The following is a 15214-nucleotide window of genomic DNA, read 5'->3' as shown; positions in this document are numbered from 1 at the left end:
AGCACAGGAACTGCTGAAGAACACCATATTAAAGGCACAGAGCAAATGCAGGCTGGAATTATAAAAATAATCATAAAAATTAAAAGTGGACCAAAAGAAAGCCAGCATGGTTTAATGCCAGAGTTCTAGAGGCATTAAGTACTAAAAAGGGTTTTTTCCCCCCCAAAAGTGGTACTTAAATCCTAATGAGGCATATAAAAAAGAGCATAAACTCTGACAAATCAAATATAAAACTAATAAGAGAAGCTAAGAAATAATTTGAGGAGAAACTCACTGGAGACACAAAAGGTAACAATACCATTTTATTTTAAGTACCAGTACATTAGAAGCCAAATACCTGCTAGGGAATCAGTTGCTGTGGAAGATGTTAGGGAATTCTCCTTCTAGGGACAAATCAGTGGAGCTGACTCAAATTGAGGTTTCAATTGATGAGGTTGTAGAGGAAACTGATAAACTAAACAGTAGCAAATCACCAGGACCTGATGGCATTCACTGTAGGGTCCTGAAGGAGCAAGCTCAGATCAGAAATTGCCGAACTAACTCTAGTTAGCAACCTATCACTAAAAACAGCTTCAGTACCAGAGGACCAGAGGGTTGCTAATGTGATTCCCATATATTAAAAAGGTTCTAGAGGGGATATAGGGAATGTCTACTGGTGAATTAGTAATTGGCTCAAAGATAAAAAGCAAAGAACGAGTATAAATGGTAAGTACTCAGGTTGGAAAGAAGTAAACAGCAGGATCCCTAAGGGATCTGTGTAACTTGCACTGTACCTACACTATGATGGGCTGTACATTACCTGTTACAACACAGGAAAGAGATCTGGGAGTTGTTATGAACAGTTTTCTAAAAAACATCAGCTCAGTGCTCAGTAGCCACCAGAAAGGCAAACAAAATGTTAAGCATTATTAAGGAAGAAAACGGAAACTACTGTCATGCCCCTTTATAAATCCATGGCACTTCCACACCTTGAATACTGTGCCCAGTTCTGGTCTCCTCACCTCAAAAAGACTACACAACTTGCGAAGATACAGAGCAGGGTAACAAGAATAATTAGTGGTATGCAGAAGCTTCCATATTAGGAGAGAGTAAAGAGGCCAGGCTTATTCAGTTTAGAAAAGAGATGGTTGAGGGGAGCAATGATAAGGGCTCACAAAACACTAAGTGGTGTTCTGTGAGAGAAAAATGGAAGAAAAAGTAAATAGGGATTTACTACTTTAATGGGCACTTCTGCATGTTCATTAATGCAATTATGGCTCATTAAGTTTAGTACCTGTCATTACACTAAACTTAAATGCGCCATAATCAGTGATCCTGCGCATTAACACAAATGAATGATTTTTTGGTGATGTTAATGTGAATTAGACTAAATCTACTCTGTGCATTAGCAGAGGCATTGCTCACCATGTTAACGCACAGTAGAATTAGTCTTCTGTCCATTAAGCATCTTGTGTAGATGTGTCCACTTTCTCTCACAAGATCTAGGGATCACAAAATGAAACTCACAGGTAGTAAGTTTAAAACTAACAAAAGGAAGTTCTTTTTCCCGTGGCATATAACTGAAGGGTGAGACAAAGGGATTGGAGGAAATTCTTGGATGAAAAGGGCCTCAAGTAGCTATTAAGCACAAGATGATACAGTCTCTGAATGAGAACTTCCTGGACCTTAAATGTGGAGGCTACAAGTGACACAGAAACAGTGGAAAAAATCCTGGTCATACCTAGTTCACTCTCCCTTTCAGCACCTACTCTCTGCCACTGTGTGACACAGGATGTTGGGTTAGATGGATCCAGTCTGACCATGTAAATGGCAATACTTATGTTTTTATGCTCTTATGCCCCCCTTGAGACAGATAATGATTATGCACTTATTCATGTAAGTAAAATAAAGCTACAGGGTTTTCCATGGTACTGTTTAAATGGCAGCAGGACATACTGGACAGAAGTGACCAGCTCCAATTCATATAAAACCTAGAGTAAAGAGAGGTAGTTAGTCTGAAGTCAGGCAGAAGGCAAGGTAAACTAACTGAGCCAAGGACAGTACTTTAAAGTCCTTCTACTGAACCCACTAAATCACGTTTCCTCTCAGAATATTTCTTTCATTTCAAAGAAACAGAGTTTCCAAGTGAAGCTTTTGCCATGAAGAGACGATAAAAATGTGACCATGTCTGAAATATGTTCAAAGTAATCAATAATGCAACCATTATGATACAGCAATTGCATACTGAGTAACTGTTATATTTTAAAGGATAGCAAGCAATCATTCCAAACAGCTTTACCATATCTTCTATGAGTTGTAAAAAGTTGACTTTGCAAAAAAAGTTATTTTATATAATTGAAATCACAGTAAAATGGCATTACTATAACCACTTTATGTGTACTGTATGTGATGTTTTTGATATGTAGAATGCTAATTAAATCTATTTCTGGTGAATTACAATATACAAATGTGAACACTCAGCTAAAAATTTCAGCTGTGGCAGTACAGTACACAAAACAAGGCAGTGCAATGTATTTTATGAAATGTTTTTTCTACAAAAGGCTCAATACAGTTAAAAGGAAAAATCATAGCCTGGTTTAGATGTATTGTACAACTAATCAGAGTGCCCGTAAGTGATTTTAATGGCTTAGTACTTGGCTCTAAAACACCATTTTTAATAGCATTTTATAAAAAAAAAATTATGAAATACAATTTTTAAAAGCATTGAGTTAAAGATGGAAGTTCAATATATTACACATGCCTCACTCCTATTAACAACAAAGGGAATTTCCATTAATGTTAATAGGAAAGATTTCCTAAGTTTTAGGCACCTAAATATGCAGATAGTTACAGGTTATCATATTTATTCATTTGATGCTGGTTTTTTTCTTTGTACAAAGGAAAAGGAAGGAGTGGCATTCCAAAGGTCAGTCTGAACATAGATGGCCAATCAGGCTCACGCAATTAAAACCTAGAAATTTCTGAAACCAACAGCACACAAGGCAGCTGATGCAACTGGCTGCTTTTGACTCCTTTGGCCAACTATGTCAACTGCTGGTTGTCTTTGGCATACATTTACAATGAGGCTAGAACTCAAGCCTTGAGAGCTCTAGCAAGATACCTGATCTGTTCTGCCACACGGTCACTCTTAAGTCTGCAAAAGATACGAACACAAACTGGCCCTTTCTTTGGAAGCATTTTCCCATACTGAAAACTGAATTCACACCATGAACACAGCAATAGATCTAGGGGTTGCTAAATGACAAGGCCTTATTTCAGCAGTGCTGAACATTCAGAATTCCACATGTTTATCATGACTGCAGATGCTCAGCAACTTTCAGAAGGAAAAAAGCATATGTACATCTGTGTTTGTAATGAATCCATTGCTGAACATGTAACTAGACAATATTGTCAATATGGAGGCTTGAACCTAGGAACTTCAGCAGCAAAGACTATATTAAATGGTTAAATCAGTGCAGTTCATATAATCTCCAGAATCAGAAACTAGGAGGAAGATATAAATATATGCTTACATACATATTGTAGGTAATTTTCCATGTGAATGGTTTTAGTGTATGCAGTAGGTGAATGCACAATCGTTCTCTATGTATATCTCCACTTTTTCTCATAATCTGAAAAAACAGATCCTTGCACTTTAATGGTCTCCAAAAGAGAAACAGGATGGGGGTATGTTGAGGGAGATGTCGAAAACACAGGCATGTTTGAGGGAGAGAAACAATGGAATGGCTCTGACAGGTGAGAATTGGGCAGAAAGACAGTGGAGTGAGCTAGATAAGAAAAGCATCTGAGTCAAGAGGGAGGGAAAGAAGGTGAATGAGGGAAATGAAAGGGCAGTCAAGTGAATGACAAAATTTGGAATGAATTTCAGGGACAGAGCAGAAGTGGAAGAGACTGAATGCAGGGAACAAGTGGAGAAGGTCAGTAAAGGGCAGAATGGAGGGTCTGGACTCACAAGAATTATAATAATTCTCACTCAGCCTGACATTTTACTACAAAATGAACACAATATTAAGAAAGGCTAAGGTATGTTGAGACCAAACATCCCCCTGAAATCTCATCTATCTGGATTAGAGTGCAGTACTACTGGTGTTTTTACTGGAATATTATATGTCCCCCTTCAAGATAAGAATAATAAGTCAGAAGAAAAAAATTATCAACCAGTATAGTAAATGACTGTGCTTGTGCTACAAAAATACATCTGTTTTAGCTATTTCTTGAGAACTTTGTAGGGGCTAACAATGAACACATCCATACTGGGATAAGTCGTCACTCAAGGATCATTGCTTTTGCTATTAATCATCTTCCCACAAAATCTTCTGTTTGATTGACTTCCTATATTCAAGTTAATAAGAATGAAATCACAATGAAAGGTCTGAGAGAGAAGGAAGAATAGATTTACACCTTACAGACTAACTAAATCAGAGCTGTATAGCATAAGCTTTTCTAAGCAAAGGGCTTATTTCATCAGATACAATGAAAGGAATGAAAGGAGAGCAAAGGAAAATGAAAACCAATGAACTAAGGTCTAATGTTAAAGAGAAAAAAGTTAGAGATCTTACGACATGGGGAAAAAATTCTCAGCAAAAGACCCTTAAGGCTACAGGTGTCCAAAACTAGTTTAAGAGACATAAATAATAAAATTAGTGTTAGTGTTGTTCCTCTCACCAAGACATTTTCAGTGATTTTATTAGTGACTATACTAGAAGTCATCAATTAGTGACAGGCTTCTTCACAGATGCAAACTTTATAGAGGTTTGTACCTGCTACTTCTTGACACTCCCTCTGCCACCTCTTTGTCTGTTACCACAAATAAATGGTAAATTACAAATAAACTTGCAATTTATTTCTTAATAAAACAAATAAAGGGGAAACACCCTGAATCTATAAACAATAAAAGTAATAGCTGTATCTGAACTTTGCTGGATTGCAATCAGTTTAGTGTTGGATTGTGTCTCTGGGTGGATGATATTATCTTCTCCTGGGCTAGGCCTAGGTCACTGCCCTCATTTTAACGGCTGTTCCAGATGACTAAATAATAAATCTTACCATGCTGCTGTTACTCAGGTCTATAAATAAAACAACATATTGTTATTATCCATATAAAAAGTTATCAGCTATTGCCTATCGCTAATATGCAATAGCCCAAGGGTTGGCTATTAATGGTTGACAACTCATCTCTGCTGCAGATGAAGGGGAGGGAAAATGTCCTTTCAACATTAAGTTTTCTCCCATGACCTCACAGTATAAATCAGCCTTCACCGTGGTTTTAAAATAAAGTACAAACAATTTCAAGCAAGCTGACATAATGGTGGTCAGAGCTAGAGGCCATGTACTCCATCCTGAATAGCAGTAATAAGAGTTCCCCAAAACTAACATAGCCAAGATATGTATTATTTAATACATTTTGAGCTAGCTGACTTTGCTGAGTTCAGTAAGACATTATCTGTAGGCTTCTAGCCTCACAAAGAATACATAGAACCATGTTTGTGCAGTTGTGTCTCATGGCTGCAGTTTTAATGGCCCTTCTCTTTCTCTTTTGGTCTGTCTGGATCCATATCTTATGCCATGAGTCAAGCTTGCCTGTCCTGATGCAGTTGCAGTACTACTGTTCTCTAGCATTCTATCTCAACTATGCTTACGCTCAGGCCCCTGGTAGATGTTACACTTAAGACATGATTAATCAGTTTATCATGTCTTAAGTAGCAACTGGGCCATGTATTTATGCAATTAATGGTGTGATTAAACAGGGAACAAGCCACAAAGTTATTACACAAAGTATGCATTATAACTTTGTTGCTAGTTTCCATTATACCTTAAACTGAATGTGTGGCCAGCACCATCCAGCTGCATTGGAATGAAGAGCTTCTGTGTGCTCCCACAACCTGGAGTTCCAATCAGCTGGCAGGTGCTTCCAACCTCAGGAGTTCACAGAAGCACTTCAAGACTCCCTCTACCCCAGCAATGGCTTGTGATTGGGATTTGATCCCCTACTCCCCAATCACATCTCCGACCAAGGATGTGTGGCATGACAAGTGCAATTGCTGGGATTGCAGATCAGATCCCATTGCACCTTTATCTGAAGATCTGCCAGCATTCTACCAGTAATCTGTTTAGCACTTGTGGTTCTCCCTTTTGGGAGTCTGTGATGAGATGAATATAAGATCTTATTATGTGTGACACTGTGAGCCACACAAATGTTGATCATCTTAGTGCTAGCTTGTAGTCACACCTCCAACTAGAGTGGTACATCTGTGGGGTCTGGCCACACCTTAATGGAATAGAAGTTGGGTTATGCAGATCAAGAGATAATCTTCTCCAGGGAGTGTTATAACTTTGAGCCACATAAAAAGTGCTTTAAGCCACTAAAAGTTATTAACGTGCACACAATCCATGGGTTAAAAACCTCAAGAACCACCCAAATTTTACATGTAACAAAGGCCCCTAATAGCCAGATAACCTGCTTAAACCAAAGTACTGTTCAATCTTAACACAAGAACAGATAATTTTGTGTAAAAAATTTTAAAACAAAGATTTATCTTGCCTAAAGACCTACCTGATCACTCAGAAAAACCTATTATCTTCAAACAGTCCAAGAGGTATCTGTAATACTATTAGTAGTTCCCCAATCACAGTCTCAAAGTTACTCTCAGGAGGCAGACACAGAGATGTTTTAACTAGACAGGGAGGCTTCAAATCTTCTGTTTCCTAGCCTCGACTCTGTACAGAGAAGCACTTTTCATATCCTGGCTGTATCTTCAGACATAATAAGCTCAGATCTTGTCTTTTAACAACCTCAAAATGTGTACGCAGGAAGGTTTATCACAAGCCATTGTGTTTCACTCCCTCCTTGTTTTTCTTACAAGACATCCTGTTACGCTAAACCAATGTATGCATACCTTAAATATCCTAATAACCAGGTCACATACAGTATTCATAAATTCTTGCAGAACAGTATCATGCCTGTCACAAGTAGAATTCTTGCTTATAGTAATGAGAAGTTTTACAAATCTAGCTTCTACCTACCCAGAACACTTTTGTTTTGAGAAGAGCTGAAACAGAAACAAAAGACATTTTTCTAAGAGGAAGAAATGCAGTTATTTTGTTTTGTTTGAGACCAAAAGAACCAATCTTTTTTTAACCAAAAAGGCACGAACGATTTCAGTTGTTGCTGGCTTTGTGGCTTTTTTCCCCTGCACTCACACAGTCCTTACTCCATCACAACGTACATAGGTTAAGTGGAATAGGGGATTAGTTTCTCCAGCCTCCAGCTCCTTCTGTGAGTGACTGTTCTTTGCGAAAAATTAGCTACCACCACTTTAGAATGAAGGAACTGGTTGATAACATCTTTCATTTGTGTCTGTTCCACACAGTGATCACGCTAAGATTAAATTCATTCTGTTTGAGAACTTGGGCTCTGCACTGGAGGAGTAAAGGAAGTGAACTTTAACACCTCTGGCCTAGGGTCAGAATGCAAGTGTTGCAGAATTATCACTATTTGCTTCTCCAGTCACTGCATTGTCTAAAACAAAAACTTTCACCCTTCTGTACTTCATGTTGCTAAATGGAAGAAGGGCCAAAGCTTTCCCATTGTTTTGTTTATCTGAAAACAGCTGTTTGCCAGAATACGGTAACTAAATAGCAGCTGCTATAAATGTCACCACTCAGACTACAGCTTCTGTCAATGCTTACCCAAGGAGAGCAACTCATTATATACACACAAAGAAAACCCAGTGAATATTGATAGGTACAAAGGACATGGGGGTTGCATGACTTCTGATGCCTTGATTGTTATTGTAGAATGTGCTGTTTGATAGAGGAGTTAAAACCAGGAGGTGCTAAAACCACATATGCAGATGAGCAGAGAGTTGCTTTCAGTTGCCCCATTTGTCAGTATTTAAAAGGGATAAGGCAGGTGTCATTCATTTTAAAATTTTACCTTGGTCTCAACAATCTATCTTGTAATCCTGGACAATAAATTGAATTTTACAGCAATATGAGATATTTAAAAGCTCACCCACTTAAGAACAGAGAAAAGAGGCATGTAGCTTCTGAAGAATGGGCTATAACTCAGTTCTAGAAGCACTAGGTCTACATGAGAATATACACAAAAATGTTATTTCCATACTTTTTATAGTGTCTGTTATGCTTCACTCAAACACCACTGTGATTAGATGACAATGTGTTTTGAAAAGGCTGATTTGGCTAACTGTAATCATCACTGCTTTCTACTTCCATTGGGAAATATTGAGGACCCTGTTACAGCCAATATAGAGAACAACTGAAGTCTGGGAACTCAGCATAAGAATGGGAGCATAGACAAAGAATACAATATAACTGAAATGAAGACAAAAGACCTGTCATCTGAAATGGTGCACTTGGAGAGGAAAGAAGAGGTAGCAGTAGCCCTGTAACTCTGACAGTGAGTGATTTAAGTATCTAAATTGCAAAGTCACCAGACCTGGCAGCACACTTTAAACACACAAGGCACCTTTACAAAGTCTACCCCTCAAGCTGAATCAACACCTTTATGTTGCAATGGTAACTAGCCCATGCCCTCAGTACCTCAGACACAGCTACACTGCTTCTAGTTGGGTGAGCAGTGTGGAGGGAAAGCATGGACATGATGACTGAGTCCATGCTTTCCCCATGAGATACCCTTCCAAACAGTGCTGCTGTTGGGCATGCTAGATTCATGGTTCAGACATGGTCATGTTTCATTTTATTTGAAGTTAGTTTATAATTTATGAAAAAGTGTCATTGGATCCAACAAAAACCGTGGCAAGACCTTAAAAAACACTTATCTTAAACATCCCTTGCGGTCAAAGTGAAGGGCATGCCCCCTCTCATTCTGCATTCATACAACACCTAAAAGAATGGTTCTCTAATTTCATTTGGCCATTTAGTACTCTGGTAACAAATAGCCACTATAACATATTCCTGACTTGTACTAATATCTGGTAAGTCATTTTCCTCTTTTACCAACAAGACTTACCTATATCATTATTCTATTCTCTTATTTGGAAAAATGCCAAGCAAATGAAATCTATACTACAAAGTAACACACACTAGTACGTCTATAAGAAATAATAATTAACAAAAAAAATTATATAAAAATATAATCTCTTTAGCCTGGCGTTTAATCTGATAAAATGCCATTTTCTGACCAATACACAATTTCCACTGATAGTTTTGGACAACAAGGAACTTTGCAGGATTGAGGCCTCAAAATCAAAGTAAAAACAAAACAACCATTTTAACATTGCATAATAGAAAGCATTATTTTAAACCCACTATCTTGCAATATACTTTCTAAAATAACATGCATGGTTTTTCCTACCTGTGACTGTGGATGAGTGCATTGAAAGCCAATCCGTCAGACCAGCTACTGGTGAAATTGATAACATTGACCTGTGGGTAACTACGAGTTGATTGGCGGACCCAGCTTAGTAAGATCTTTTCACTGTTTGTCTGCTGCAACCCAGCCATGATGTTTTTCATTACATCTTTGACCTGCATTAGGAAACAGAATTTCACTCAAGGTTTGAACTTATTTATTAAAAGCAAACTCTATTTCTGGCACAAATAGTAAAAAAAAAAAAAAAAAATGGTTTCTCATAAGTAAATTGATATCACTGTGTAAAAGTAGCAATGATGCAATCATTGTTAAAACACCCAGTTTTAGCTTGTTTGTTTGTTTATACTGGTATATGTAGAATATTCACTGGTACAAGAATGCAAAAGGTCCATTTGTAAGTGCACTTATGAGGGAGTTCATTTAAAGAAAATCTTTTTTTCCCTCTCATATTTTCTTTCCTACAGCAAATATTTCCTTGATTAACAGGACAAGCATGGCTATGATTAGTCAACTAGCAGGAGTACTTTCTTCTCTTCATTCCTATTAATGCTGTTTGTTACAGGCTGACATTATCATTAATGAGTGTTAAATGTCCCTAAAAAGTAAAAAACTGATCATTATTCTAGAAGATAAAGGCATACTTATGAAACATGCATAGGTATTCGTATAGACTGAAACAAAATGGGGCAAAACTGTACCGTACAGGCTTTTTTTTCTTAGTTCCTTTTACTTAATTAATTATGAAAAGTTGATCGTTTAAAGTGATTGGATACCCAGTTCTTTTTCAGTTATTTCACTATGGTGACAATTATTAGTTTCTCAAAGGACAATAGTTTAATAGATTTTCAAGCCTAGAAAATAATATATTTCCTATCCATCTGTATTACAATAAAAACAGTCTTACACACTTCTGTTTAGGAATTTATGGAAGTGTGTGCCTTTACAGTCTCTTCTGTTTCTTTTCTTTTTTATAACTACATTCCCTGTCTATTTATTTTATGTTTGGCAATCAGCATACAATATTCACTAGGGTAAAAAACTATATAGAAAACTGAAAGTTTATAATTAACCCAATTAACTATGTATTGTTTAATTTATAACACAACACCAGCACTGTACACCCACAAATGTCAACTGAAGAATAATATTTAGATGTGAGGCAATTAGTGTGCCCAACCAACCTGGTGGGAGGACGAGCCTGGCTTGACTCTGAGGCAGCAAAATTGTAAGAAATGTGAAATAGTTAGCATTTTTTAAATATGCACACTAATTTATCCATCTACATACAAATATAAGTAGATAGGCATTTTAATACAATTCTATGGAAAAAATAGCTATTTAGGTGAAGAATAATAGAACAGTATTAGAAATCTGAAAAGTACTGCATTGTCTTTAAAATGACTTTTTCCAAGTTAATTGTAACTATTAAGATGTTATTTGAAATTTTAAAAATTCTATGTGCTGCTATTTGCTAATATCATTTTTACAACTGATGTTATGCCATTCCTGTTTTCATAACTTTAGGATGCCTGTTACCCAGAGTATTATGTGGGAACTAGTCTGCCCAAAACCACCACAGATTTTAGGCTTTGTCTGCACATAGCCTTACACAAATTTAAATTCACTAGTTTAGATACACTTGGGCAATTCTCTGCACAGATATCTATCAGTGTCCAGCTGATCCTCTAATTTTACACAAGTCAAATAAACAAGACAAGATATATTCAAACCTATTTAATTGTACTGACACTCAAAGTTGCATCCGTTCTATCTAAGGATAGAAAATCATACCTTCAGTTAAATAAGTGGAGCTGTGTGCAGTGCCTAGACTGAGAAAACACTTAGCACACTGTAACTCTTCTTGTGCTTAGAAAATGTCCAAAGTGCAGGCTGTAACTAGCTCAGAGTTGTTTAAGTGTAGGATCAGTTTTATTACTTCCTTTGAGTGTGTAAATGCCCTCACCCCCCATTATAGGAATAGGATGCACCTCTGGAAATGTGTAGATGCCCCTTCTGATGATGGGGTTAGTTGCATCCCCACAGCAAGTAAGGGAATCACTATACTTTATTTAGGTCATTCAAAGCCAGTTACAACCTGTGTTGTGGTCATCTGCAAGGTGAAGCAGAATTCTCCCACTGGTATTTACTTCACCATAAGAGAAGAAAGGTTGCAAAAATACCCACAAGGGAAAAATTATGTACGGGGATTGGGAGACAAACTGTTAACTCAGTGAATGAGTTCAGTTTGACTGCTGCTGATTAAAACAAGTTTAACAGTAATACTATGAGATGTGAGGCTAGGTTGTAACTTTGAAAATCTTATTACTTGTTGCTTAACAAAATGCATCCATATGTTTTAGGGTGTCATTATGCTAATACACCACACGATTCATAATGAATCAGGCATACTGTTGATCTGGGCACTGTGGAACAATGTGAGCTTTGATGTCGCTGTATAGACTTCGGGAGAAAATGCATCCCTTCTGAAGTCTATGGCAAAGCTCCTAGTGAGTTGTGCACAGGCAGGATTTCACTTAATGGTAGGGTGACCATATGTCCCAGATTGGACAGGACAGTCCCAGATGTCATGGCCATTAGGGGAAATAGAAGCAGAAGTCCTAGATTGGAGGGAATTCATCCACACAGATGGCTTCTGAGTCAGGAGCTGGGCACCTGTAGGTGGGTTTGCACCCGTCTGGGACTTTTGCTCCAATTTTCTCCAGGGAACCCAACTAATGGGCCACCCCTTGGTCCAAACCCTGCTAGGCTGCAATAGAGTCAGGGGAGGGGTGTGCACGGGGAGCCATAGGATTGTGGCTGTGTGTGCACGTGTGTGCACATGTGTGCATACATGCGTGTGTGCATGCGCTGCACTGTCATGCCTGGCCCCACTCCTGGAAGTTGTAGGGTTGCGGGGTGTGTGTGTGTTTGTGTTTTGTGTGTGTGTGCACACTACACTATCCTGTCCTGCCCAGCCCTGTTCCTGGGAGCCTCAGTGTTGGGGCTGTGTGTGTGTGTGTGCATGTGTGTGTGTGTGCGCACACGCGCGCGCGCGCACATGAGCACACATGTGCATGCAAACACTCCCCTCCCAACCATCCTGGATTTCCCTCAAATTATTTCAGTCATCCTGCTAAATAGAATCTACGTAAGTCAAGATATTCATGACCTTTCTTCCCCTCTGACAAACGTTGCTTTTCAGAGTGAAAAAAACACCATTTTAAGTCATTTTTATTAACCCTAGAATAAAATCACTGGACTTTTATGTAATACTTATTTTTTATGCAATGAAATCTTGATGACAAAGTTAAACAATTTATGAAATCCTTGGGTCAGATTCTTTGTTGGTATCTCAGATATTAATTTGTGCCAATATAAAATGAAGCTACCGTATTAGAACTACAGAATTTTACCCTCACTTTGCATTGGCTTAAAAAGATATACAATGTACAAGGGAGCAGGGAATAGGGGCCAGTGCTTGGTGCAGTTTAAATTGATTTATATATTTCCTTGGATCTTTTTTAGTGTCTTTGTTCTCCTTTAGCATGTGAACTTAGTGGCCGTTAATTTTGAAGAATAACAGAATTCGTCAAGTGCAAAATCTGTGAGAGTGAATTGTTCAAAACTAACTCCCTTGTTTTGTTGTTTGAGATGATTAATATGCTTATATATAGTAGTTTGGGGTCATTTTTCTTTGGGGATTTTAAAGCAAGCTTCATGGGCTGCTTTTCATTTACAGGTGGAGATTCATCCTTGAGTACTTCTAATAACTGGAACTATTTGAAACTTACATATACAAAACAGGTTCTAGCAAGATGTGCTGAGCCTTCAACTGAAGGCAGAAACCAGGAATTTAATGATGATGGGTTCACCACATTTTTACCTCAAATGCTATTTTATTATATGATTTTTTGCTTACGTTCAGAATTATGCAAACATCCATCTTTACCATAATCACACCACCATTTAAAAGGTTCTGATTTCCTGTTAAAATATATGCTGCCTTGATTTAGAGGTTTTTAAGAGTTGGGTAGAAAAAGCAGGGGGTTGGACTAGATGACTTTGTGAGGTCCCTTCCAGCCCTAATTTTCTATAATTCTAAATCAGGAAGGCCAAAGTGTAATTGGAATTACAGTTAGTTACAAGAGATTTGAAGGGTAACAACAATCATTCTATAAGTATGTCACCAACAACAGGAAGAGCAGACATGTGGGTCTCCTACTGAATGGGGGAGACAGCCTAGTGACAGATGATGTGGAAAAGGATGAAGTACTCAATGCCTTTTTCAGTCAGTCTTCACAGGCAAGGAGAGCTCCCAGATTATTACACCTGGCAGCACAGTTTGGGGAGAAGGTGAGCAGCCAACAGTGGCAAAAGACAGCTTAGGAATGACTTAGAAAAGCTGGACACATACAGGTTTACAGGGCTGGATGCGATGCACCTGAGAGTGCTGAGGAAGTTGGCATATGTGACTGCAGAGTTGTTGGCCATTATCTTTGAAAACTCATGGCAATCAGGGGAAATTCTAGATGACTGGAGAAAGGCAGATATAGTGCCAATCTTTAAGAAAGGGAAGAAGGAGGATTTGGAGAATTTCAAACTAGTCAGCCTCACCTCAGTCCCTGGAAAAATCATGAAGCAGGTGCTTAAGGAGGCCATCTCTAAGCACTTGGAGGAGAAGAAGGTAATTAGGAACAGTCAGCATGAATTCACTAAGGGGAAGTCATGCCTTACCAACCTAATTGCTTTCCATAACGAGATGACTGGTTCTGTGAATACAGGGAGACCAGTGGACATGGTATATGTTGACTTTAGAAAGGCTTCTGATACAATCTCTCCCAACATTCCTGCAAGAAAGCTGAGGAAGTATAGGTTACCTAAAAGGATTGTAAGGTGGACATAAAGCTGGCTGGATCACTGGGCACAGAGGGTAGTAATCAATGGCTCAATGGCTGGTTCGCAGTCAGTATTCAAGTGAAGTGCCCCAGGGGTTGGTCCTGGGACTGGTTTTGTTCATTGTCTGTATCAATGACTGGGAATATGGGATGGAGTGTGCTCCCAGGAAGTTTGCAGATGACACCAAGCTGGTTTAGGATTCAGAGAGACCATGACAAATTGGAGGACTGGACCAAAAATTCTTATGAGGCTCAGTAAGAAGACGTGCAAAGACCTGAAGTTAGGACAGAACAATCCCATGTACCAGTACAGGCTGGGGACCAAATGGCTAAGCAGCAGCTCTGCAAGAGTGGGCAATTAGCTGAATAGAGCCAACAATGTGCTCTTGTTGTGAAGAAGACTAACTGCATACTGGGCTGTATTACTGAAGCATTGCCAGCAGATCAAGAGCAGTGATTCTTCCCCTCTGAGGCCACATCTTCACTGTCCAGTTTTGGGCTCCCCATTACAAGAAGATTGTGGACAAATTGGAGAGAGTCCAGCGGAGGGCAATGCAAATGGTTAGGAGGCTGGGGCACATGACTTTTGAGGAAAGGCTGAGGGAACCAGTCTTATTTAGTCTCCAGAAGAAAAGACTAAGGGAGGTTTTAATAACAACCTTCAGCTGCCTGAAGGGTAATTCCAAAGAGGATAGAGTTCAACTGTTCTCAGTGGTGACAGATGACAGAACAAGGAATAACAGTTTCAAGTTGCAGCAAGAGAAGTTTAGGTTAGATATTAGGGAGAATTTTCTCACCAGGAGGGTAGTAAAGCACTGGAACAGGTTATCCAGAGGGGTGGTGGAATCTCCATCCTTGGAGGTTTTTAAAATCTGGCTAGACGTAGCCTTGGCTGGAATGGTATAGGTGGGGGTGGTCCTGTTATGAGAACGGGTCTGGATGAGTTCAGTGCTTCTCAACCCAT

General features: G+C 38.7%; 1 protein-coding gene across 7 annotated transcripts in view; it reads right to left on the bottom strand.

Moving 5' to 3' along the window:
- The window catches only part of DMD (dystrophin), a 1922593-nt gene that overhangs the window by 1449477 nt on the left and 457902 nt on the right, over positions 1–15214 (bottom strand). For all 7 annotated transcript variants that reach the window (XM_019529123.1, XM_019529125.1, XM_019529122.1 and 4 more), the window contains one exon: positions 9338–9510. In XM_019529123.1, coding sequence (XP_019384668.1) covers positions 9338–9510 — 173 coding nt within the window. The remainder of the gene's footprint in view (positions 1–9337; positions 9511–15214) is intronic.

This window comes from Crocodylus porosus, unplaced genomic scaffold (genome assembly GCF_001723895.1).
Source record: "Crocodylus porosus isolate Cpor-Errol unplaced genomic scaffold, CroPor_comp1, whole genome shotgun sequence".
Classification (NCBI taxonomy): Eukaryota; Metazoa; Chordata; order Crocodylia; family Crocodylidae; genus Crocodylus; species Crocodylus porosus.
This window is presented reverse-complemented; position numbering and strand designations above follow the sequence as displayed.